Here is a 24,574-nt window from a genome sequence, read left to right as displayed (position 1 = left end):
GGATATGAACAGACACTTTACAAAAAAAGACATACATGAGGCCAACAAACATGAAAAAATGCTCACCATCACTGGTCATTAGAGAAATGCAAATCAAAACTACATTGAGATACCATCTCACACCAGTTAGACTGGCGATCATTAAAAAATCTGGAGACAACAGATGCTGGAGAGGATGTGGAGAAATAGGAACACTTTTACACTGTTGGTGGGAGGGTAAATTAGTTCAACCATTGTGGAAGACAGTGTGGCGATTCCTCAAGGACCTAGAAATAGAAATTCCATTTGACCCAACAATCCCATTACTGGGTATATATCCAAAGGATTATAAATCATTCTACTATAAGGACACATGCACACGAATGTTCATTGCAGCACAGTTTACAATAGCAAAGGCCTGGAACCAACCCAAATGCCCATCAATGATAGACTGGACAGGGAAAATGTGGCACATATACACCATGGAATACTATGCAGCCATCAAAAACGATGAGTTCACGTCCTTTGTAGGGACATGGATGAACCTGGAAACCATCATTCTCAGCAAACTGACACAAGAACACAAAATCAAACACCGCATGTTCTCACTCATAGGCAGGTGTTGAACAATGAGAACACATGGACACAGGGAGGGGAACACTACACACTGGGGTCTGTTGGGGGGAAATAGGAGAGGGACAGCGGTGGGTGGGGAGTTGGGGAGAGATAGCACGGGGAGAAATGCCAGATATAGGTGAAGGGGAGGAAGGCAGCAAATCACACTGCCATGTGTGTACCTATGCAACAATCTTGCATGCTCTTCACATGTACCCCAAAACCTGAAATGCAATTAAAAAAAAAAAAGAGAGAGAACTAACATTCATTATGTGCTTCCAAAGTGCTGGGCATTAAAACATGCCCAGAGAGAAGGGTCCTAGTTTTCCTATCACCCTCGCCTCTCAGATGTAATGTACACTTCAGTAAGAAAGAACTGAATAGATTGTATAAAAAGATTGCTTGAGAAAAGTGCAGTAAGCACAACCTCCCAAATGAGCCAATCTCAATATACACTCAGATTGTTTAAAAATGTGAGTAGATGAAGGTCTTCAGATTGGTTTTTGCTGTGCTGGTTACCAGTGTCCACGAGGAAATACAAATCATCATCAAGTTAATTCAGAATGAGTCTCTGAAAGGAAGCCTGTGTCCTGGCAGTACAATCAACTGCAGTCAAGTGCGGCTGGTAAAAGATTAGGCTGGCCTCCTGCAAGATGTGTTAGAACAATTTTTTATATTTAAACACACCCATTCATACACATCTCACAAAATACTTTTCGTACCTTTCTACCAAAGCACTCGAGTTTACCTAATTCATTTTTTATTCACGTGTATTTCTAAGAGGCAGGAAATAGCTACATTAAGAAGCTGTGTCTGGCGTGGTGGCTCACACCTGTAATCCCAGCACTTTGGGAGGCTGACATGGGCGGATCGCCAGAGGCCAGGAGTTCGAGACCAGCCTGGCCAACATGTCAAAACCCTGTCTCTACTAAAAATACAAAAATTAGCTGGGCCTAGTGGCAGGTGCCTGTAATCTCAGCTACTTGGGAGGCTGAGGTGGGAGAATTGCTTGAACCTGGGAGGCAGAGGTTGCAGTGAGCCAAGATCATGCCATTGCACTCCAGCCCGGGAGACAGAGTGAGACTCCATCTCAAAGCAAAAAAAAAAAGAAACTGTCTCACAGTCATTTGTGCTAAAGCTGATTTTAATCAGCTTAGGTGCTATGATAGAGTATATTATCTAGAAATGCAATAGATATAGTTCTCAACTTTCCTGAGGTAGTAATAATAGCATTCCTATATAAAACATAATTTTACAAAGTATTTTCATACATAGCCAGTGGGTATGTATGGTAATAAGAATGACTTGTTCAAGTCAGTAAATGGAGGAAGTCTGGTCTTGTCACTGCAAAGCCTATGCTCTTACGTTCAACAAAGGTCATTACTTTGGTGTAAAAGCAGCTGGAGCCAAGCTGAGTTGCTGGCACTTTCCAAGCACTCAATAAATGCTTGTAAATGAATGATGAAAAGAGGAAGGGTGAAAGGGAGAGAGGGAGAGAGGGAGAGAGGGAGAGAGGGAGGGAGGGAGAGAGGGAGGGAGGGAGAGAGGGAGGGAAGGAGGGAGGAGGGAAGGAGGGAGGGAAGGAGGAAGGAAGGAGGGAGGGAGGGAGGGAAGGAAGGAAGGAAGGAAGGAAGGAAGGAAGGAAAACAAAAAAGAGGGAAGGGGTGAAGGGGAAAAGGGGAAGGGAATTTGCCATTGATATTTGTAAAAATGAGTCCTAGAGATTGTTCCCTGCATTTGGGGTTCATGAATAGTGTAAATGCTTTTCATCAATTATTTAAGAAACAACTTTGACAAAGTTACAGCATTACTGGGAATAATGCTGTCTACGTATGATTTGACTGCTTGATCTCAAATTCATTAGGAAATGGGTTAAGACAGTACTATACTAAGAACAATAGTGCCGCCTAGTGACACTTCTAGTTATTGTCTCTAAAATTGCGGACGACAACTGTTATTAAAAAAAAAAGATCCACTTAAGAGACTGTGACATGTGCAATCCATCATCTTCATCATTTTTCTATACAAGAAACCTTTTCTTGAAATTTTAGTATGTGATAAGCCTTTGTATCTTCATTCAGATTTCCCAATGTTTCTAAGGGACCTTCTTACACCCAATTTTTCAGTTTGTTTCTATTTCAAAAACTGTTTCTTATATTTTAAGACATATAATTTTATATTTCTGTTTCTTATATTTTAATACATATCAATTTTGAGATGCAAATTGATACAATTGCTGCTTTTCAGGATAGATAAGTATACACATTGATTGTGAGACATTCTGATCAGGCCACAGGTGCTAATTATTAAATTAGGAAATTATAGGTTTAATGAGAAGCACCCATTTTGGTCAAAAAGGTTAGAAACTAGACACTTCTATAGCTTCTTTAGTTATATAAAGTTGAGCTGATCAGGTAACTTCAGTAATCTCATCTGTGAAGTGGGATGACTGCCTACTTTATCCACTTCCTAGAGTTTTGAGAATCAAACACAGTAACAAATGCTTGTAAAACTAGTCCATGACGGTAAGAAACTAGAGGTGATGTTTCCATAATCATTTTCATGGGAAGAGCACAGCTGCCTGGGCTCAGGTGACCGCCTCACTGCTTATTCCCTGTTTAACTTTCGGAAGTTACTTCCCTGCCCCTTGACACTTCATTTGTAGAACAGGGATAATAAAAATACTTACCTCAGTTGGCCCATGCCTGTAATCCCAGCACTTTGCGAGGCCGAGGTGGGTGGATCACTTGAAGCCAGGAGTTTGAGATCATCCTGGCCAACATAGTGAAATCTCATCTCTACTAAAAATTAAAAAATTAGCCAGGTGTGATGGTGCACACTTGTAATTCCAACTACCTGGGAGGCTGAGGCAGGAGAATCGCTTGAACCCGGGAGGTGGAGGTTGCAGTAGGCCAAGATTGTGCCACCGCACTTCAGCCTGAGTGACTCTGTCTCAAACACCAACCTACCTCAGCGGGCAGTTGTGTCACGTGCTTAGTACATAGTGAATACTCAATATATTTTCACTATGTGACCACACACACACATACACACACACATTCTCACTGCGATGACCACAGGATCAACCATGAACTTAGGAGACTGTCACTGTGTGGTTCTCAAAAGGAGAAAGATAATAAGTGGACAGAGTTTTCACTGTCATCATTAATAATATTTACTGGACACCAAAAAGAAACAAGGTCTTGGCCCAGGTGCCTTCCACTACTGGACTCCACAACACTCTTCACAAATAATATAGATGAAACAGAAGTGTGTCAGGTAAACAGAAGGGAGTAGAGAAACAACTGTTTGTTTTTAATCTTCAAAACTTTTCTTCTCTCAATTTTTAAAATCTGGCTTTAAGTAGATTAATGGAATAAGCACAGTTACGATTATGCCAGAGATGGAAACAAGCTGAGCTGGAGGGGAGCAAACAGGTAGGACCGGAGAGGTGTTTTACAGCCATCTCCCCCGTTACCTGAGTCCACACTGCCCCCTGTCGCCTGGACAATGGCAACAGCCTCCACACTGGCCTTCTTGCTTCTCCTTGTGCCCCTCCCTTCTAGATACAGCAGCAACACTGATTTTAAAAATGTAAATCACCTTTCTTCCCCGCATTCCACACTTGGACTCTGCCCCAAATACTCTCCCTGGACCCATATCATCTATGTGCTCTCCCGATGCTCCTGCCATGCGTGCCTTTGAGTGAACAGCCTCACTCTGATCTTCATATTATGGGGCCCGGACCTCCTTCCTGTCATTCAGATCTCAGCTAACTACATCCTCAGAGGCCTTTCCTGACCACCCTCTGCCATGCATGGCCAGTTCTCTGCACAGCACTTACCTGATATTGCACATGGATTGTCTCCCAGCAGAGAATGCAGTCCCATGAGGGCAGCAGCCCTGTCCGACCCAGCTGTTATTCCCAACCCTTACAACAGTGTTTGACATCCAACAGGTGACTGACAGTGGTTCAACGATGATCAAGATTATCCCATCACATTTTTCTGTTTCCTGTGAAACACACAGTGATTCTCCACCTGGTTTTGTGACACTTTGTGGTGACTTTAAGCTTCTAAGTAGAAAAAAGAGCCAGATGTGGATTCTCGTTATTTGTGAGGTCTTGGGCAGGAGCTTCAGTCTAAACTTCAGGTTTATTAATAAAAAGTAGAACTGATACCTCAGCGACCAAGAGGAGTAGGTAACAAATAGGAAAGCTCCCTCATTCTAATGACAAAAGGAAGCCTGGGAAAATTGTTAGCAAGTGAATACAGCCCAGCCTACTGCACCAAGTTGTAAAGCACCAATATTAAACAACATATAAGTGCTTTGATGTTAAGCAGATAAAACACCATCAGAAGGGAAAATCGGTGTTGAACGTTAGGTTATTTTTTAAAACAGATGTTTTCCTTTTTTAGATTTTTCTCTTCATTCTCATATTGCTTGGCCTTGAGGATTCTAAATGAGCTCAAGCAGCCTTGTCTTTCGGCTCTTTTCTAGTCTCTATAGTTTATGAACTGCCTTCAAACATAAAATAGTATTTTTTTTTTAACCTGGGATAGAATTTTCTGAAATTCTGTTCCAATAATCAATTACCCCGTTTATTTTAAACTTCAGTAATGACTACAGAATTACGTCATAACAGAATAGAAATGTCTTTGACTCTTTTAGGCATTTGGGGCTTTTCATACAGTATCATGATTCTACAACTGTGAGCTCTGAAGTTCAGTGCCCTAGGTTGGAATTCCAACTCTCACGTCCTAACAGTGACCCTGATCAACTACTCAACTATGCTGAGCTAAGTCCTCCCACTTGAAATACAGGGCTAATAAAAATCCCATAAGATTGTTGGGAGGATTCAATAAATTTGTGTATGCACAATGCTTCACATATAGAAAATGTACAATAACTAATCTTCAGAATTTTGCCTCTTCTCAGAATATTAGATGAATGCAATGTTTAATGTTTTCCCAGATACATTCTATATTTATCATTTAATAGTTTAAACATCTGACTAGAAGCATGAAAGAAACAAAGGCATAACTAGGTTTTACTGCATAATAATGTTAAAGGGTACTTAAAAATTCTGAAGAACAGTCTCATATATGTGAAAAATCAATTTTACCATAAAACCTGAATCATATGAAGTTGAAAACCTGAAAAAAGGACTACCCCCACCTACCAATCATTAGTTTAACTTGCCATTACATTGCATTTGAGTCAGCATAATCTTTATTTCAAAATAGCATTTTTATTATATAAAAATGTAAAAATCCAGCAAAACCAGAAATACGAATATATTTTCCTGGGCTTTCACATTTGTTGATTTTTATTCGCAATCTCTTTTTCAATACAATTTACACCCTCATTCCCATTTCCAGTCTGATTATACAAGTGCTAAGTGGCAGAAAGGTCTGGAATAAATACATCAAAAAAAAGAGGCAAAGCTGTGAAACTAAGTTGCATGCAACAGGTTCTATGAGGGTGGGGAAAGTATCTGAGAAATAAAACAGAGTAAGACAATGTAATTGGAAGGTTTTAGCTAAAGTTCTTTCAGTCATCTTTGTCTTTTGCTCCATGTTTCAGGATGCGTGTGAACTCGATGTAATTGAAGTTCCCCTTTTTGTCAATAGGCGCTTCTCTGTACAGCTCATCCACTTCCTCATCCGTAAACCGATCCCCCATGGTTGTCAGCAGCTCTCTCAGGTAATCTTCCTGAATGGTGCCTGGAAGGCAACAGAAAGAAGAAAGCAGTCATGAATACTTCCTGGCATGTTAATAATTCATTTCTAAAGCTAGTCAATCTTATAAAATATTTCAGAATATCCATATCTATAAAAAAATAAGTTAGTGAACTAAGGCTACATGAACTATATCATTACGTTTTCTGATTATTTTTAGAGTTCTGTATTAATATTAGATCAAATCATTTAAAAGCTCAGAAATAGATCATATGCTTACAAAATTAATCTTAAGCAAGTATTTTCTAGAGGTAAAAAAAGAAAACCCTTTCTATTTCAGAGAAGTACTTAATATAGTCTGGAATGAGGCTGGGCATAAACAAACAGCACTCACCTGTTGCTTCTTCATCAAAGCAAGCAAAAGCATTTCTGATGACATCTTCAGGATCTGTGCCATTTAACTTCTCACCAAACATGGTGAGGAACATGGTGAAATTGATGGGGCCTGGAGCCTCATTCATCATGGCATCAAGGTATGCATCAGTGGGATTCTTCCCTGTAAGAATTCACATGTTAACATTTAAAGACAAAAACACTAATTTCAATTAAGTTATTTCACTATTATATGCTCCCCAACATATTTTTAAAATTTACATCATTTGAAACTAATTTTTCAATTAATTTTAAGATCATTTTTAAAAGATTATTTTTGACAACATAAAAGATATTGTAAAAATGTATTCCAGGGTTACAAAGAAGGTTATTTATTCATTTATGTGAACTTTCTCTTATTTTTCATTAAAAATAAAACAAAAACCTGACGCCAGGCAGTGTCATATTATTACTTCTTTATTTTTTTTGGACTACAGGCATGTGCCACCACACCCAGCTAATTTTTTTTGTACAGACTGGGCTTCACCATGTTGCCCAGGCTGGTCTTGAACTCCTGAGCTCAAGTGAGCCACCTGCCTTGGTCTCCCAAAGTGCTGGGATTATAAGTGTGCATCACCGAGCCTGGCCTACACTCTGAATGCTGATAACATCAACGGTCCATCAGGGGAGTCAGTTCAATACCAGTCATTCAAAACAATCTAAATATTCATATTTCCAATTGTGGTACAGATGCCAATGAGTTGGTATGCTTCAAAGTTGTATTTATAAGTTGGCCATTTAAGTTTAAACTATCAGCATGGTTTTGAATTGGGAGCTTCTTTGAACAACATTAGATATCTTCAAATGCTGTTTATGTGTATACATAGAATTTGAAGATGTCTAGTATCACTGAACTGTGGTCTTGTTTGATATTGTTTGTAATGGGAAATCTTAATCTCCACTCCAAGTGTGCACATTTCTTTTAGTGCAGTGGTGAGGGAACTCCCTTTCCGTAAAAGCTGGAAGAAATCTCTCTAGAATGGCCAGACATGGTGGGAGTGTTTTTGAGGCCCCATGGTGTGGGGAAAGCAGCACTGAACCAAGGGTCTAAAATACTGGGTCTGAATCCCAGTTCTACCACTGGTTGGATGATACAGGAGAAAATGGCAGAACTGGCATTCAAACCCAGTATTCCAGATCCTTCGTTCAGCGCTGCCCTATTTAGAATTTACTTGTTTTTTAAAAAAGTTGAAGATTGACTGGTTAAAGTTGGTATCTCAAAGGTACCTTCCAACATAAGTTTGTATGATTTATATGAAAAGAACATCTATTCGTCAGATATTCATATCTAAGGAAGCATCTCAAAATTATACCAAACTAAGTCAAAGCTAGAATGACAATCAAAGCTACACTTATAGTTCATATGTAAGTTTTAATCCTGGGAATTTGGATGAAATTTAAACATCATGTTGGCATCTATTTCACTGCATTGCAATCCTACCTGATTGCACCTACTCAATGTTCCAGTATCAAAATTGGCCCAAAATTAAACTCAAGATTCACTGAGCAAGTGAAAGTAGCTAAAAAGATCTACTTTCCTATCTCCAGATTTAACCCAACTCACTTGCAGCATTTTTGTGGGGGGAAGAAAAACTGTAACCGAAAGGTGTGAAGAGAACTCTAGGGTACAAAAAGTCACAGGGATGTAAAATGAATTGGTTTAGGCAAAGCACTTATGGACCTGCACAAGACATCCAATGTGATCTGTTGATTTGAAAGGTCAATATGCATCTTTTTAAAATTCATATTTATTTAAATTGTTACAGGTACACAGTAGGCGTATATATTTATGGGGTATATGAGATACTTTGATACAAGTATATAATGCATAATAATCACATCAAGGTAAATGGCGTGGCCATCCTTCAAGCATTTATCATTTCTTTGTGTTACCAACATTCCGATTATACTCTGAGTTATTTTAAAATGTACAATAATTATTGTTGACTGCAGTCACCTTGTTGTTCTATCAAATAAAACATTTTATTCATTCTATCTAACTATACTTTTGTATCCATTAACCATTCCCACTCTTCTCCTTGCCTTCCCAGTCTCTGATAACCATCCTTCTACTTTCCATCTCCATGAGTTCAATTATTTTAACTTTTAGCTCCCACAAATGTGTGAGAACATGTGAAGCTTGTCTTTCTGTACCTGGCTTATTTCACTTAACATAATGTCTTCCAGTTCCATCCATGTTGTTGCAATGACAGGATCTCATTTTTTATGGCCAAACAGTATTCTGTTGTACATAGTACCACATTTTTAAAATCCGTTCATCTGGTGATGTACCCTTATGGTGCTTTCAAATCTTAGCTGCTGTGAATAGTGCTGCAATAAACATGGGAGTGCAGATATCTCTTCAACAATACAATTAATATCCTTTCTTTTTGGGTATATACCTAGCAGTGGGATTGCTGGATTATATGGGGACTCTATTTTTCGTTATTTGAGGAACCTCCATACTGTCCTCCACAGTGGCTGTACTTATTTACATTACCAATAGTGTATGAAGGTACCCCTAAAAGGTAAATACATATGTTAAAGCAAACTAAATATGGCCTGAGATAGACTCTGTACTTCTATATTTGAGTCTTTGTGGATGAACTGTAACGTAGCTTAATAGACAAGACTGAAAACCTAACTTAGGAGTATGAGCCTGAAATAACTGCTAAGTCTTGGCCAATTCCAGCGGTCACACTTCAACCATTCATACACTGCTGAGTGTTCAAACTGTGTTCAAATAAGGCATATGCCGAGCTGTAATCAATCCAGCCATTCCATACCTCACGTCCAATTTCTGTACATCATTTCCCTTTTTGTTGTCTATAAATCTTCTACCACATGGCTACACTGGAGTCTCTGTGAATCTGCTGTGATTTTGGTGGCTACCTGATTTGCAAATTGTTCACTGCTCAATTAAACTCGCTTAAATTTAATTTGGCTGAAGTTGTTCTTTTAACACATATCTTTAAAGGCATGCGTTTCTGCAAAACAGAAGGCCTCAAAGATAACCTCAGACTCTACCACCACCTGTCCATTCAACCAAATAGTTATTGATCATCTCTCAAGTTATGGACTTGAGAGTTCAATCTTTAGAAGACAGCTAAGTTCCTCAATTTTCCTCAGTGGCCTTCTTCAGTACTGATTTGCCCAAGAATATATTCAGACATTCTGAATGTGAGAAACACTAGGTTATAATCTAACTGCAAGTCAACAAATCAGATTAAAATCTGATTCTACTCTCACCCTGGATAAACAAGAGTTGCAAAATGTTAATCATTAGTGAATATAGCTAAAGATGTATAGGAGTTCACTATAGTGTTCTTTCCATTTTTTGTAGGCTTGGAATTTTTCAAAATCATATGTTGGATAGGAATAAGTACACACCTAAACTTTACTTTCAATGTGTTAGGAGAAATAATCAAAATCAAAAGGTAGAAGAATAAAAGCTAATCATTTTGTGGGCATTAAAAGAAAAAAAAAAGACCCCCCTCTTTCTTTGCCCTTTTGGCCAGTCAGTACAACAGAGTGCAAAGCCTCACCGGCAGCCATCCTTGACCCGATCCCAGCCCACCTCACCCCCACTGCTTTGGCCTATCAAGGTCTCCTTCGCCTGCAGTTCCCTTGATTCCCAACTGTAAAATAACTGCTGACCCTGGGCAGAACATGTAGGACATTTCCTCCTGTCTTTCTTTTTAAGATCAAAAGAAACCACAAATTCATACAAGGAATATTAACACCCATATACCAACAGTAACAAACGGCTGCTTGTGTTTGCTTTAAATCCTGCATCTTTACATTTCCTTTAATTATTTAAAAAAAAAAAAAAAAAAAAATCACAGCCAGGCACTGTGGTTCACGCCTGTAATCCCAGCACTTTGGGAGGCAGAGGCGGGCGGATCACGAGGTCAGGAGTTCGAGACCAGCCTGGCCAATATGGTGAAACCCCCGTCTCTACTAAAAATACCAGAAAAAAAAATTAGCTGGGTGTGGTGGCATGCACCTGTAGTCCCAGTTACTCAGAAGGTTGAGGCAGGAGAATCGCTTGAACCCAGAAGCAGAGGTTGCAGTGAGCTGAGACTGCACCACTGCACTCCAGCCTGGGCAACAGAGTGAGCAAGACTCCATCTCAAAAAAACAAAACAGAAGAAAACAAAATCATATAAAATATTGTGAAAGTCTTCTTCCCTGTGTTTTCTTTTCTAGTCCCACTGCCCCTCCTCCCCAGAGACAACCATTATTACTTACTGTCACTTCTTGTTTATAACCTGTACTCAACCTTTATTAAGTATATTATTAGGTGCACTTGTTTGAAATTCTGGTATTTTGCTGCCTAGCCATGCCCTGGCTTTCCATCTAGAGGCCTAAAATATTTGGCTAACAGGAACGTCAGCCTACCTGGGCACAGCATCTGCCAGGTCCCCAACCTTGTAAGCTTACCCCTGTATGACTGGCCAAGCCCCAAAATGGCACCTCCCACACCCAGAAATCTCTCCAGAGGCCTTTTGAGACAAAGAGAGAAATATTTGTATATCACACAAAAACTGATTCATAAAGAGACAAATTACTATATTTGGGAAAATGCAAATAAAGAATATAAAGTCTACCTAGAGAAGCGAGCATATCATGCAAATCTTCCTTGTCGATGAAACCATCTCTGTTCTGATCAATCATGTTGAAGGCCTCTTTGAACTCCTGAATCTGTGATTGGTCAAACATAGCAAACACGTTGGATGTTGCGCGCTGAGGGCGCTTCTTGGTGGTCTTGGTCTTTGCCTTTTTGCTCGACATGGTGGTGGTTTAATTCTGGAGTTGAAAAAAAGCACAAAAATATAAAACCAAAAAGAATGCAAAAAACATAAGCAAAAACAGAATACTTTAAGTGTTAAGTTAGTAGGTAAAAATATCAATATGGAATTATTACTTCAATTGCATGGGAATAAGTACACACCTAAACTTTACTTTCAATGTGACAAATAACTGAGTAGGAAAAAAAGCAGTTTTTGAAACATGAAAGAACAGAATTAGCCAGGCACCAGTGGCTCATGCTTACAACCCAACACCTTGGGAGGCCAAGGTGGGAGGATCACTTGAAACTAGGCGTTCAAGACTTGCCTGGGCAACACAGTGAGATCCTGATCTCTAAAAAAGAAAGAAACAGAATAGAAATTATTGATGTACTTTCTCCTAAATTGCAGGGAACTAATTTTTATGAAGTGAGAATTTAAAATATCTAACAATAGCTAGCATCTATGGAGTACTTACTCTAGCCAAGCACTTTATGAAGGCATAGGGTTTCCCCAAAGAGAAAGTCTCCAAAGTTGATCTCTTACTCTAACAAAGACTGTCCCCATTTAATCCTCACAATGGTTGCCTATGGTAGATACTCTTATTATCTCCATTTTACTACCAGTGTAACATAACCTCTCTGAGCCTCAGTTTTTCCATCAGTAAAACATGATACCTACTTCAATGCAAGGTAAGAACTAAATGAGGTAACATATGTAAAAAGACTAGTCATGTTCAAAAAGATCTCATCTTTAAAAATATCAAACCTACCCTTTCATCTTTTAGCCCTTCTAGCTATCCCTCCATTTCCCCTTTCCCTTGACAAAATTTTCAGAATACCAGTCTAATACTTAACTCTCTCCATTTCCCCTTCTGCTTTTTATTTTAAAGATGGGGATTCTCACTATATTGCCCAGTCTGGTCTTGAACTCTGGGGCTCGAGAAATCCTCCCAAACTGCTGGGAATACAGACATGAGCCACCGTGTGCAGTCCCTTTTCTCTTCTTCCCAAGCACTCCTTGATTCTCTGTAATATGGCTTTGATGGTAGCTTCCAACACTTGAAAGCCACCAATAATTTAAATATCAAGCAGAACAGACACATTTCTTTTTTTAATTTGCAGTTTTAAATAATAAATAAAACATAAAAATACCATCAGCTCTGGAGTTAGGAAGTCCTGAGTTCAAATCTCAGCTTCACCATTACTAGCTACATATCACCTCTGAAAACCTACACATCTGTAACCCTAACAGCTTTCAGTGAGTTCTGTGAGTCTTAGCAACTAATCAAACCCAAGGGTGGTCTTAGGACATCCAAACTTCAAACTGCTGTCAGAAATGATGGTCTTGTAGACTGTTCCATAACTTCCCGCAATGTGAAAACAAATGACTAGACACGCCAATGGCCGAGCAGGGGGATTTGGGACCTGTGTCTCCAGGACTTCCGGTATTGGGATTTTTATACATTTATTTTCTACTTCTATTTCTTCAAGCTAAAGAACATCCCACAGAGTGTTTTGAAGCTTGGCTTAGTGGTGTAGTTTTGAAGTACACCAGCCTTACAGTCCTTACTCTAACATTCCAACCCCTTATCCTCCCCACATACAAGTCCTGAATAAAGGTTAATTTTCTTCTCTTTCCTGTAACTTAGTTTGTTATTTGCCCTTAGTTATATCGAAGATTAAATCAGAGACAGAATGTACTCCACTAACAAGACATTTGATTATGTTTTCATTCTTCAAATATCAAAACTTAGATTAAGGTTCATTCTCATGCTAAAAATTTTGACTCAATTTCTTGAAGATTAGTCAAGTAAGTCTGAAGGCAAAAATTATTAGTTTTTTCCATCAGCAAGTCATTTTTGTAATCGAGTTATTTAGAAAAAGTTCCCAAAGAGTTAAATATTTATTTAAAAAAAAAATCAAGTTGGTGCGGTAGCTCACGCCTGTAATCTCAACACGCTGGGAGGCTGAGTCTGGAAAACTGCTTGAGCCCAGGAGTTTGAGACAGGCCTGAGCAACAAAGTGAGATCTTGTCTCCATAAAAAAAAAAAAAAAAAAAAAAAAAAAAAAAAATTAGCCAGGTGTGGTGGTACATGCCTGTGGTCTCAGCTACTACTTGGGAGGTTGGGGTGGGAGAATCATTTGAGCCTGGGAGGTCGAGGACAGTAAACCGTGATGGTGCCCCTAACCTCAGCCTGGGTGACAAAAAGAGACCCTGTCTCAAAAAATCGTATCAAATCAAATAAAAATCAGTAAATTATATCATGCTACCTCTACAGCTAACCCAAAAGTATACTATATTTAAACATGTTTGAAGTTTAGTCCAAGTTCTCCAAGAAGCTGATACCAAGATGGGATTAAACAATCAAGGATTTTATTAGGGGAAATGCCTGTGAGAAAGAATAGGGAGTTAGCCTGATAAGGCTAGAAGAGCCATCACCATCTGATGGTGACCCCCAAGAGAAGGAAACAGAAAAGGCAAGTTGATGGAAGAGAACAAAAAACAATTCACTAACTGGTCCCAATCAAATACATTAGAGCAGATATAGGCTCAATGTAGTAATACTGTATTTTAAATTGTTGTTCACACTTCATTTAAAAACTGGCATATTTGTATATGCATATGGTACCTATAAAAACTATACATACAATATCAGCTGAAAAGTGAAGCAAAGTTGTATCAAAATAATCAATCTGAAGGGAACTGTGGCCCCCAAAGAAATTACCACCCTCTCTCCTTCCCTTCTGAAATAAGTATCTTGGCTTTCTCCACCTTCTCACTTCCCACTCACTTTTCAACCCACCACAATCTGGCTTTCTGTTCCTTACTGCAACTGCTTTAATTGCCAAGTCTGGTCTAAATCCTGAATCAGTCTACTGTATGACACTATTTCATATCTCTTTTCTTTGGAGACTCAGCCACTGTTAGCCTCGTGCCCCATAACAGCAGAAATGAACTGTCCCAGGTGGAAAGTATCCCAACCTTGAAGAACTTACACTCTAATGAGGAAGCCTACTAAGTATTATATTGGAAAGACTGATTATAAAATTGTGTATTTGACTTACTCTAGCTCAGTTCTCCTATTTCTAAGACTTCCTTCTCCATTTTCTTCTGAAATGTTTACTTCCACTTAAATATTCTTGTTTCCCAGTATTCTGGCAGCACATGGTTTTAAGTTCTTTTCAGCCTTCATTCCTTGGATGATCTCATCAACTTTCACTGTTCTGACAACACCTACACCCCCCAAATCTGAAACTCCAGGCCTGACCTTTCCTTGGAGCCTCGGACTCAAATATCTAAATGCCTGTGAAAGGCACCCATCTGGATATCTCACAGACATTCATAATCAACATGCTGAAAACTCAATTGTCTCCCCACTCCTGAACTTTCCCATCTTTCTGTTTCCAATCATCCACCCACAAGCCAGAAACCTAGGAGTCAACCTCCCAAATCCCTCTCCCTGATGATTGAGAAATATTTCTGAGTTGCTCAACTTCTTCATTCCTCTGCCACCACCCTAAACTGGATCCTTATTACCTCTTGTGTAAAATATTTCTATGGCCTCCTCACTAGTCCCCTTGCCTTTTGGCTCTCTCAAAACTACCCTTAGTTTTCTAGCCACGGTTGTCTAAAATATGAATATGATCACCTCATCATTCCACTTTTCAAAATCTTCTTTGGCTCTCCACTTCCTAAAGGATAAAGTACCAAGTTCCTACACATGGCACATGAGTCTTCCTTTCCCCTAAACTCTAGAATGACCTTTCCAGCCTCCTCTCTAGCCATTCTGTGCTTTGTACTTTTCCTTCAGCAACACCAAACTGCAAATGTCCCCAAGGCACCATGACATTTCTTATCTTGTGTATCTTTGTTCTTGCTATTTTTCCAGCCCCAATTGCCCTGATCTACTTGTCTGCCTTAGGAACAGAGAGAAAATTAAAGCTCTACTCAACTTACAGCTACTATCATTTATTAAGTGACTCATGTGCTAGAAACATTATGTGCATTAAATGAAACATGCCCATCTGCCAAATGAAGAAACAGAAGGTCAAACATATTAAATAACTTGCCCAAAGTCACCTAGTGGCAGAGCTAGGGTTCAAACCCCATTTGTTACAAGTTGTTCATCCTGTATATTTTCTACTTCCTTCTAAATACTCTTCTAATTATTTTGAGTTTGACACAACATTTTTAAAAACATTCAATCCTACCAATATAATTCAACACTGATTTCTGAGCAGCTACATTCCTCTAAATTCAAATCCTAGACAAATCGAGTTTTCAAATAAAGCCAAACTATACAAGAGAAATCAATGTACAGAATAGAATCACAGTGAGTAAATGACATGTGAATGGCAATCCCTAGAATTGTGCAGTGCAGTAGCCCTGGATAGGTTTAGTCAGGTGGCAGCTATCAGTCATAGCTTTCATTTGAAACTTTGCTCTAGGACTGTCAAATTTATTAACATTTAACTTAAAAGCATTCAAAAACAAAAACAAAAATAAACAAACAAAAAAACCCAATCCAACCCTTAAACGTATAGACAGAAAACAGCCATACAGAACACAGCACAAAATGAATGTAATAACCCTCAACAGCAGTAAAAACACTTCTTCCTTCCTCTGCAACACTGTTACTCTGATATTGCTATAAATTTCTAATATAAAGTGAACTAAAGGACAGAATCAGTACTCAGAGGTTACATCAAAGGCAGGCATGTAGGAATTGATACAGCAGTCCCTCCTTATGAGGGGGATACATTCCAAGACCCCCAGTGGATGCCTGAAACCAGGGATAGTACCCAACCCACATAGCCAGCCTTCCATATCCACAGGTTCCACACTCACAGATTCAACTGAGAATCAATTGTTTATTTGAAAAAATACAAACAAAAAATACAGTATAACAACTATGTACATGGCATTTACATTATATATTATAAGGAATCTAGAGATGATTTAAAGTATTCAGGAGGATATGTGTAGGTTATATGCAAATACTATGCCATTTTATATGAAGGACTTGAGCATCTGCAGATTCTGGTATCTGCAGGAGGGTCCTGGAACCAACCCTCTGCAGATACAGATGAATGACTATATATACTGTTTTTTTTTCTTATATATACATATCTATGATAAAGTTTAATTTATAAATTAAGCACAGTAAGAGATTAACAACAATAATAATAAAATAGAACATACTGTAACAAAAATTATGTGGATGAGGTCTCTCTCTGAAAATATCTCATTGTACTGTACTCACTTATTTTCAGACTTCAGTTGACCACAGGTAACTGAAACCCAGAAAGCAAAACCATGGACCACAGGAAGAAGCATAATATAGGACTACTGTATTATGTATTATAGGTGGCTGTGGTATCAACATACTTGGTTGATAATAAAAATGTTTGCAAAGTCACCTGCAGTACTGATATGCAAAGAGAAACATAGACACCATCATCATTAATAAGTAGAAATTGTCTATGAACTTCAGCTTTATCGAAAGCTTGGGGAAGATGCTCACAGTGCACATTCTGTCGGTTACCTATGACTTCCTCAACATTGCTTTGAGGCTTCAAGTCAGCTAGAGCAAGTAAATATGGCTCTTAAAGCAGTTATATCCCCTGGTTTCAATCTTGGCTGCAAAAAGTGATGCCTATAGCCTCAAGGTAATGGAGTATCTGGGGGTAGAGCCAAGGCATCTGTATTTTCAAAAATGCACCAGGTGATTTCAATGCACATTGAAGGTTGAGAACCACTTAGAGTATTAAGTTAACCACTCAGATCACACTGACTGTTTATGCATCTAGTTCCCCTTAGTTTTTCAATGTCTTCATTATGGTTTAATGGAGATGCTGGATAATAAAACTAATTCCAGTTGAATGACAGAACTAATTACAGTTCTATTATTCACAAGTTGTATGACTGCTGGTCACTTTGGCTTTCCCAGGCCTCATTTTTCCTCAACCATAAAATAAGTGTTAGGTAGATCAGAAGTCATAACTTGGCAGCTACTAAACTACATGTAGTCTATCCAGAGGTTCATTTAGTAATCCCCAGGCATGACCTTTAAAATGCCTCTTCTAAAAATTGAATTAGTTTGCCAACATTTAAAAAAACTGAACATTTTACATAACCTAAATTTCAGATATTTTTAAACAACTGTACAATAAGGAATCACCTGACCAGCATTCTGGAAATTCCTGCAGGTAATAAGTGTTCAACAAGCAATCCCCTCTACTCCCTACATTTCCTTAGCCCAGCAGGTATTAGTTTATCTGCCTGGCCCCTCAGAACACTTAAACTTGCTCCTCTGGTCATGGTGGTAGCCAGGTTCCAAGAAAGCCCTCAACAATTCTCATGCCCTTGTGCAGTCCTCTCCAACAATGAAAAGTGTTGACCTGTGTAACCAATAAGATATTGTGAAATGAGGGTGTTTGGCTTTGTCATAATAGACCTTTCAGCTTTTGCCCTGCTGTCTTGGATCATTCAACTGGCAGAAGCCAGGTCACGAAGACACTCACACAGCCCTACGGAGAGATCCATGTGGCAGGGAACTGAGGATTCCTGCTAACAGCCAGCACCAACTTGTCAGCTATGTGTCTGACATTCGGGAGGCTGATCTTCCTTCAGACAACTGCAGCCCCTGGATGCAACCTCATGAGAGACCCTGTGCCAGAACCACCCACCTAAGCTGCTCTGGCTCTGACCCTCAAAAATTGTTCATTGTTTCTAAGGTGTTAAGTTTTGGAGTAATGTGTTGTACACCAATAGAAAACTGGCCGGGCGCTGTGGCTCACGCCTGTAATCCCAGCACTTTGGGAGGCCGAGGCGGGTGGATCACAAGGTCAAGAGATCGAGACCATCCTGGTCAACATGGTGAAAACCCGTCTCTACTAAAAATACAAAAAATTAGCTGGGCATGGTGGCGCGTGCCTAGCTACTCAGGAGGCTGAGGCAGGAGAATTGCCTGAACCCAGGAGGCAGAGGTTGCGGTGAGCTGAGATCGCGTCATTGCACTCCAGCCTGGGTAACAAGAGCGAAACTCTATCTCAAAAAAAAAAAAGAGGACTGTCTCCTTGACCTCTTTAATGTTAAAACAGGGCAATGCCTTTATTTCAGAATTACAGTCACAGTCCAAGTTTCAAGGGACCACAATCAACTTTGCATAGCACCGGGAAGTTTCTATTTCTGAGCAGAGAAGTTTAACTCCTTCTACTCAGTTGCCATCCAAGTTCTGTAGGTTCTTTCTACTGCATGAGTCACCCTTCCTCAATCAACATTCCCATCATCACCATCCTATTCTTTTGGCTGAATTTCTCTGGCTCTGACCAGCAAAACACTTCCTGATTTGCTAGTTATTCTCACTTTCCAACTGGAGTCTCAAAGCTCTGTCCTTTTCATAAGTACTGACTGAAAAAATGGTAGCATAAAGGTGCCACTCAAAAATGAGATAATTGGGAAGGGGAGGGAGGAGCTGATTTTGTGAGCAAAGATGACAAACAGCTCAAATTTTAGCTAGGCCACAGTAGAATGCTAGCAGAGAGGGGAGGACTCTGAGGGGGTCTTGTTTAGCAATGCTGATTTGTGAGCAGAGGCACAAGGTAAAGCCCTCAGAGTAGATGAACTCACATAGAAAAGCAGAGAGTAGTTCTTGGGCTAACCTAAGGTCATTTTTACTCCACCTCATCTTCACCAAGGCCTATTAGAATCTTTAGAAATTTCTCATGGATTCCCATGGTTCTTACTGTAGTCAAGATGAATGCTCTAACTGGAAGACTCACTGACTGGATACATAAGCGACAGTCTCAAAACAGCAGTCATAAACAGAATTTATTATATATCAAGTTAAAATACTTCACAGAATTAACCTCATATACTTAATGACATATCATTGTTTTTATGCTGCATATTTAGGCAAAAAAGATAGTTCCATAAATTATATGTATTTTTTTTAGGGAGCCAAACTCAATTTTTTCAACTTTTCTTAACATCAGGGAAGCATTTCCCCTAGTACTCTATATGTATTTTACCACTTACTCCAAACTTATTATAACTGACATTTCTTTCTCTATTACAGGTTTTATGATCATTCCAGTGGCTGTGAACTTTCTATTCTCTGAGCTCCCATATCATTTTGTTTTACTGCAGTGAAATTTATATACATTCAAACGTACAAACCTTAATTTTTTTTTTTTGAGACAGAGTCTCACTCTGTCCCCCAGGCTGGAGTGCAGTGTGTGATCTCAGCTCACTGCAACCTCCACCACTGGGGTCAAGTAGCTAGACATGTGCCACCACGTCCGGATAATTTTTCTATTTTTAATAGAGACGACGTTTCACCATGTTGGCCAGGCTGGTCTTGAACTCCTGGCCTCATGATCCACCCACCTCGGCCTCCCAAAGTGCCATGATTATAGGTGTGAACCACCACGCCTGGCCTCTTAATAAGTTTTTATAATATGTATAGCCATGTAACCATCATCCCAATTAAGTTACAAATGTTAACGTTGTTCCAGAAAATTCTCTCCAAGTTAACCACCATCTTCCATGGGCAACCACTGTTCAGATTTCTATCACCATAGATTAGTTTTGTCTTTGAACTTCTTATAAATGGAATTGTACAGTACATATCCATATATATGCCTGTCTTCTTTCACTCAATACAATGTTTTGAAGTTCACCTCTCATACTGGGTTTATGGCACAATCATAGCTCATTGTAGCCTTTAACTCCTGGACTCAAGTGATCATCCTGCCTCAGCCTCTTGAGCAGCTGGGACTACAGGCATGAGCCACCACACCTGGCTACTTTGCAAGAAGCGGGTAGGGGGCTAGAGATGGGGTCTTGCTATGTTGCAAGTTGGTTGGTCTTGAACCCCGGCTTCAAATGACCCTCCCACTTTGGCCTCCCAAAGCACTGGGATTATAGGTGTAAGGTACCGTGCCTGGCCATATTGCCTTTTGCCTTTCCGCCTTGGACTGCGGAACTTAGTAGTGTGCCTTGTACATGACGGGTGGTCAAAGAGTCCTAGTTAAGCAAATACATACATATATGTATGGTTCCTTCCTGTCACAAACAGAATTACACATACATGTTCATTACAAGGTAGGTCCCGGATCTGAATTCCAATATGAGGCTTTTCTCTATGGTCTACCTATGGTTTCAGTCTCTTCCCCAAGAGATCCCTAAGGAAACTTAGCAGCTAACCCCTGCTCCATACTTGGAAGAAGCAGTACTAACCAGGGACAATAACTGAGTGCTGAAGATGTACCAGGCACTGATTTAAGCATCCCGTTTGTGTTAACACATTTAGTCCTCACAACAACTTATAACATGGATACTGTTATCATCCTCTTCTCTCGGATGAGAAAATCAGGGTAAAGAGAATAAACAACTTGCCACACAGCTAGAAAATGGCAGAGCTGAGACCCAGGATCTGTACTCAGGCAATCTAGCTCCAGAGCTTGAACCACTGGCCCCTAATATCCTGCATAGAGGCAGCTGAAATTCCCTACCATGAAAATGTGAATAGATGAGAGTAACAAGCAATGATACCCCAAAGCTAATGTGTGGAATGAGGAAGAAAGACCCCAAAGATGCTGGCAAAAAGGGTATGATAAACTCATCCCCAGATACCTGGAGTCTTTGAATCTTGGGAGAAGGGGAAAACTAGCCCCATGTTGGGGCCCCTGTTCTCTTTCTTATCGTAGCAACCCTCATCTGGGGATCTGTCCTTCAGAAGTTGCAGTTCATCTTGTACAAGCTTATTCTCATCAAAGCATAAACAAACATCGAATCAGCCATCATAAAAGTTGTTTCACTCTTGGGGCCAGAACAAAGTCTAGAATCATTACAGAACCCGGCCAAAAAAAAAAAAACAAAAAAAAGTTGTTTCACTCAACAGAGCCTTCACAAGGCAAAAGCTGTGCTCTTAGTTATAAAGTTCAGGAGGGTTCACTACCTTGGGCAAATTACCTCACCTCTCTGGGTTTCATTTTCCTCAGTTATAAAATGCAAAGGCTTCACAAGGTAATTTATAAGGTCCTAGTGAATTCTAAATGCTATGATTCTTATCTTACCAAAAGACTATTCCAAATCCATCTTAAACTAAAGCTGCCAAGCGAATCCTCTAAACATCCCTTTCTTATTACTCCCTTAGTGAAGACTCCAAAATTACTCTCTATGGCTTCTTATCTAATCTTTTCTTTCTCACGTTTTCAAGACATCCATAAAAAGGTCCCACTTATGTATCTACCCTTATTTCCAACTATTAGTCATTACAGTTCTGTTCCATACCCTCTGGTCTTCCCACGGTCTGCTTTTCACAGGACACAATTCCCAGCTTTTGAGTTTTGCTCTTGTTACCACCTCCCACACATCTAGTCGGAAAGGCTAAGTTCTCCTAGGGCTGAATTCAAGGCCTTCAGTGAGGTCACGATTCTTTTCCAAGTAACCTTTCCCGATTTCTGTTAATTGTCCTTTCTTCAATCAACACGAATGAACTAAACCTTTATAAGATGCAAGGCACACTCAGAGAATTACAACTCGAGGTAAATCATTTCATTTGAGCCTTTATCAACCACACACTCGGGTACCGGATTGTTAATGGTTTCCTTGGAGGCTTCACCTTAGGCAAGACCGTGCACTAGGAGGCTCCTGCACCCTCCAAAGCATCTAAGACAGTGTGGGGCACAGGGCAGGTGGTCCACACGAATACGCCCCGTCGGCCCTAAGCCACCGCCAGGGTCCGCCACGGCCAGGCGTTGGCTGCGGGGCTGCCCGGCGGTCCAGGGCCCAGGTGAATGAGGTCACCCAGGTGGCTCAGGGCCGGCCACCTCTTCAGCAGGGCGTCTCCCCAGCCCGGCTCCATCGCCTGCAGCCTCCCGGCGCCTGGACGTCGCGGGCCAGGGCCTTGCCGCCTACCCTCCTCCCTCCACTTCCGGCCCCGCGCCCCCTCCTCAGCCAGCCTGACAGGTCCTGCCGCCGCCCGGCCGCACTTGGGCGGGGTCCGGCCGCAGGCGCGCGACCGGAAGGGACACGGGGACACAGAGGCGGCCCAAGGGGTCCCGCGACCGGGGTCGAGCGCCACTCACCCGGCGCCGAACACCAGAATCAAGGCCGCCCTGCGCGAGACGACGAGCAACAGCGAAGAGCACAGGGCTGTGGCCGGACAGTGGCGGCGCCGGCACTTCCTGCCTGGAGGGGCGGAGCGGAAGGCTCACCGGAAGGCGCGGCGGGACCAACTGGAACGGGGGTGCGCCGGCTATTCGAGCCCGGGCTGGCAGAGTCTGCGTCTTCGCAGAAAGGCGGGGATACTGGCACCGGACGCACACGGCCGGGGTCTTATCTGCCCCTCCGGCCTGCTCCGATCTGCTGCGGTATCGCTGCCTGCGCCGCGGCGGTCGCCCGCAGCCCGGCCCTCGCCCCCCGCTCCCCGCGGCAGCTCCGCGGCCCTTCCGCATTCCTGGGCCGGCTGGGCGCGGCGAGGCTGGGCGCTGGAATTTGACCCCGGCGGGCCGCGATCAACCGAGGATTTGGGGTCCCCTTTGACCCAGGCGGGTCGCGATCAGCCGAGGATTTGGGAGGGCCAAATTCTGAGTTGCCAGATTTTGCAAGTAAAAGTATAGTTCTCCTAAATTTGAATTTCAGACAAGTCAGGTTTTAGGGTTCGTCCCGTGTAATGTCGAGTGAGGGCGCCGCCCCGGGGGAGTCTCGTCCGCTCCAGAATCCCTTTCTCTTTTCAAACCGCATTCCAGATCGAGTTAAATACTTTAACCTCCTCCTCCTATCTTACCCTCATAAGGTTTCCGGCCACAGCCTACGGCTGTTTCATTCCCCTTTTAGCCACAAGAAAGTTTTATTCAAATTATTTGCTTTCCTTTAAATTATCAAGAAAATGGCAACGCACATACACATACATACATGCACAGACATATATAATGCTCTTGGCCAAAACAAAGGAAAACACGAAACTACGTTTTTCAGATTTTGTTCTAGATGGTGTTTATGGCTATGTTCTTTAGGCTATTTTACCTCACCGTAATGTAAATGAATAGCATTACTTCAGGATGATGTTGATAATGGCAATCTAATAGCAAATCTTTATTGACCTCTTCATACTGCTTTAATGAGTGCCGGATGCTGAGAGATGAAGGAAAAGCCTCTTTTCTCAGGGAGTTTATATTCTAGAAATCTTTGATCAGAAATTCCTAGAAGGGAGGGACCTTGTGTTCAGCACTCTATAGCAGTAGTTCTTAAACAGTAGCATACATCATAACCCACAGGGCTTTTAAAAACATTTTTGAGCCTCGAAACCCGGTATTAGGATTCAGTGAGTAAGGCGTGGGGGATAATTAGAATTTCTGGTAAGCACCCACGTGATGCTGATGTGGTGGTCCTCATCCCAGCAGCGCAGCTCTAAATCCAGTTCATAACTGTATGTATTTTCTCAAGTGTTAGAAAAGTAATTGCTGAAAAGGCACACCTGGTTCTACAATAGTTACTCTTTCCCTTAACTGTAGCCTAGGTTTGGGTTCGATAGTTTAATTAAAAAAAAAAAAATAAGTTTCTAGATTTGTGCTGTCCAGTACAATAGTCACTAACCAACTGTGGCTAAAGTTAAATTTAAAATTCAGTTCCTCAGTTGTATTTGATACATTTTATTTTTAGAGATGGGGTCACCCTAATGTTGCCTAACCTGGAATGCAGTGGCTATTCACAGGTGTGATTATAATGCACTACAACCTGGAACTCCTGGGCTCAAGCAATCGTCTCACCTGAGCCTCCCAAGTAGTTGGGACTACAGGTGAGAGACACTGCACCAGTGCACCTGGCAGTATTAGACACTTTTTTTTTTTTTTGAGACGGAGTCTTGTTCTGTCACCCAGGCTGGAGTGCAGTGGCATGATCTCAGCTCACTGCAACCTCAGACTCCCAGGTTCAAGCAATTCTCCTGCTTCATCCTCTTGAGTAGTTGGGACTACAGGCAAGTGTCACCACACCCAGCTAATTTTTATATTTTTGGTAGAGACAGGGTTTCACCATATTGGCCAGAATGGTCTGGATCTCTTG

At 40.9% G+C, this 24,574-nt stretch overlaps 1 protein-coding gene across 2 annotated transcripts; it reads right to left on the bottom strand.

Moving 5' to 3' along the window:
* Positions 1–5,803: 5,803 nt before the first annotated feature.
* On the bottom strand, positions 5,804–22,703 carry LOC110568620 (myosin regulatory light chain 12B). Of its 2 annotated transcripts, none has more exons than XM_064379372.1 (4): positions 22,597–22,703; positions 11,318–11,516; positions 6,670–6,831; positions 5,804–6,320 (listed from the first exon to the last, which is right to left on the bottom strand). In XM_064379372.1, the coding sequence occupies exons 2-4, from the start codon at positions 11,499–11,501 to the stop codon at positions 6,148–6,150; spliced, it is 519 nt and encodes a 172-aa protein (XP_064235442.1). In that variant the 5' UTR covers positions 11,502–11,516; positions 22,597–22,703; the 3' UTR covers positions 5,804–6,147. The 2 variants fall into 2 exon arrangements, with proteins under 2 accessions (XP_064235442.1, XP_064235443.1); XM_064379373.1 differs by lacking the exon at positions 22,597–22,703 and adding an exon at positions 22,131–22,260.
* Between the last annotated feature and the right edge of the window lie 1,871 nt (positions 22,704–24,574).

This window comes from Aotus nancymaae, unplaced genomic scaffold (genome assembly GCF_030222135.1).
Source record: "Aotus nancymaae isolate 86718 unplaced genomic scaffold, 86718_ANA_hifiasm-v0.15.2.pri h1tg000020l, whole genome shotgun sequence".
Taxonomy (NCBI): Eukaryota; Metazoa; Chordata; class Mammalia; order Primates; family Aotidae; genus Aotus; species Aotus nancymaae.
The sequence above is the reverse complement of the archived record's forward strand: the minus strand, read 5'-3'. Positions and strand labels throughout refer to the sequence as shown.

What these genes read in the sequence shown, in the direction of transcription:
- LOC110568620 (XM_064379372.1), bottom strand. Translation starts at nt 11,501, where the DNA reads ATGTCGAGCAAAAAGGCAAAGACCAAGACCACCAAGAAGCGCCCTCAG. An exon ending in TGATATGCTCGCTTCTCTAG is followed by an intron (nt 6,832 to 11,317) that starts GTAGACTTTATA and finishes GAATTCTTACAG; the next exon opens with GGAAGAATCCCACTGATGCA. An exon ending in CTTTGATGAAGAAGCAACAG is followed by an intron (nt 6,321 to 6,669) that starts GTGAGTGCTGTT and finishes GTTGCCTTCCAG; the next exon opens with GCACCATTCAGGAAGATTAC.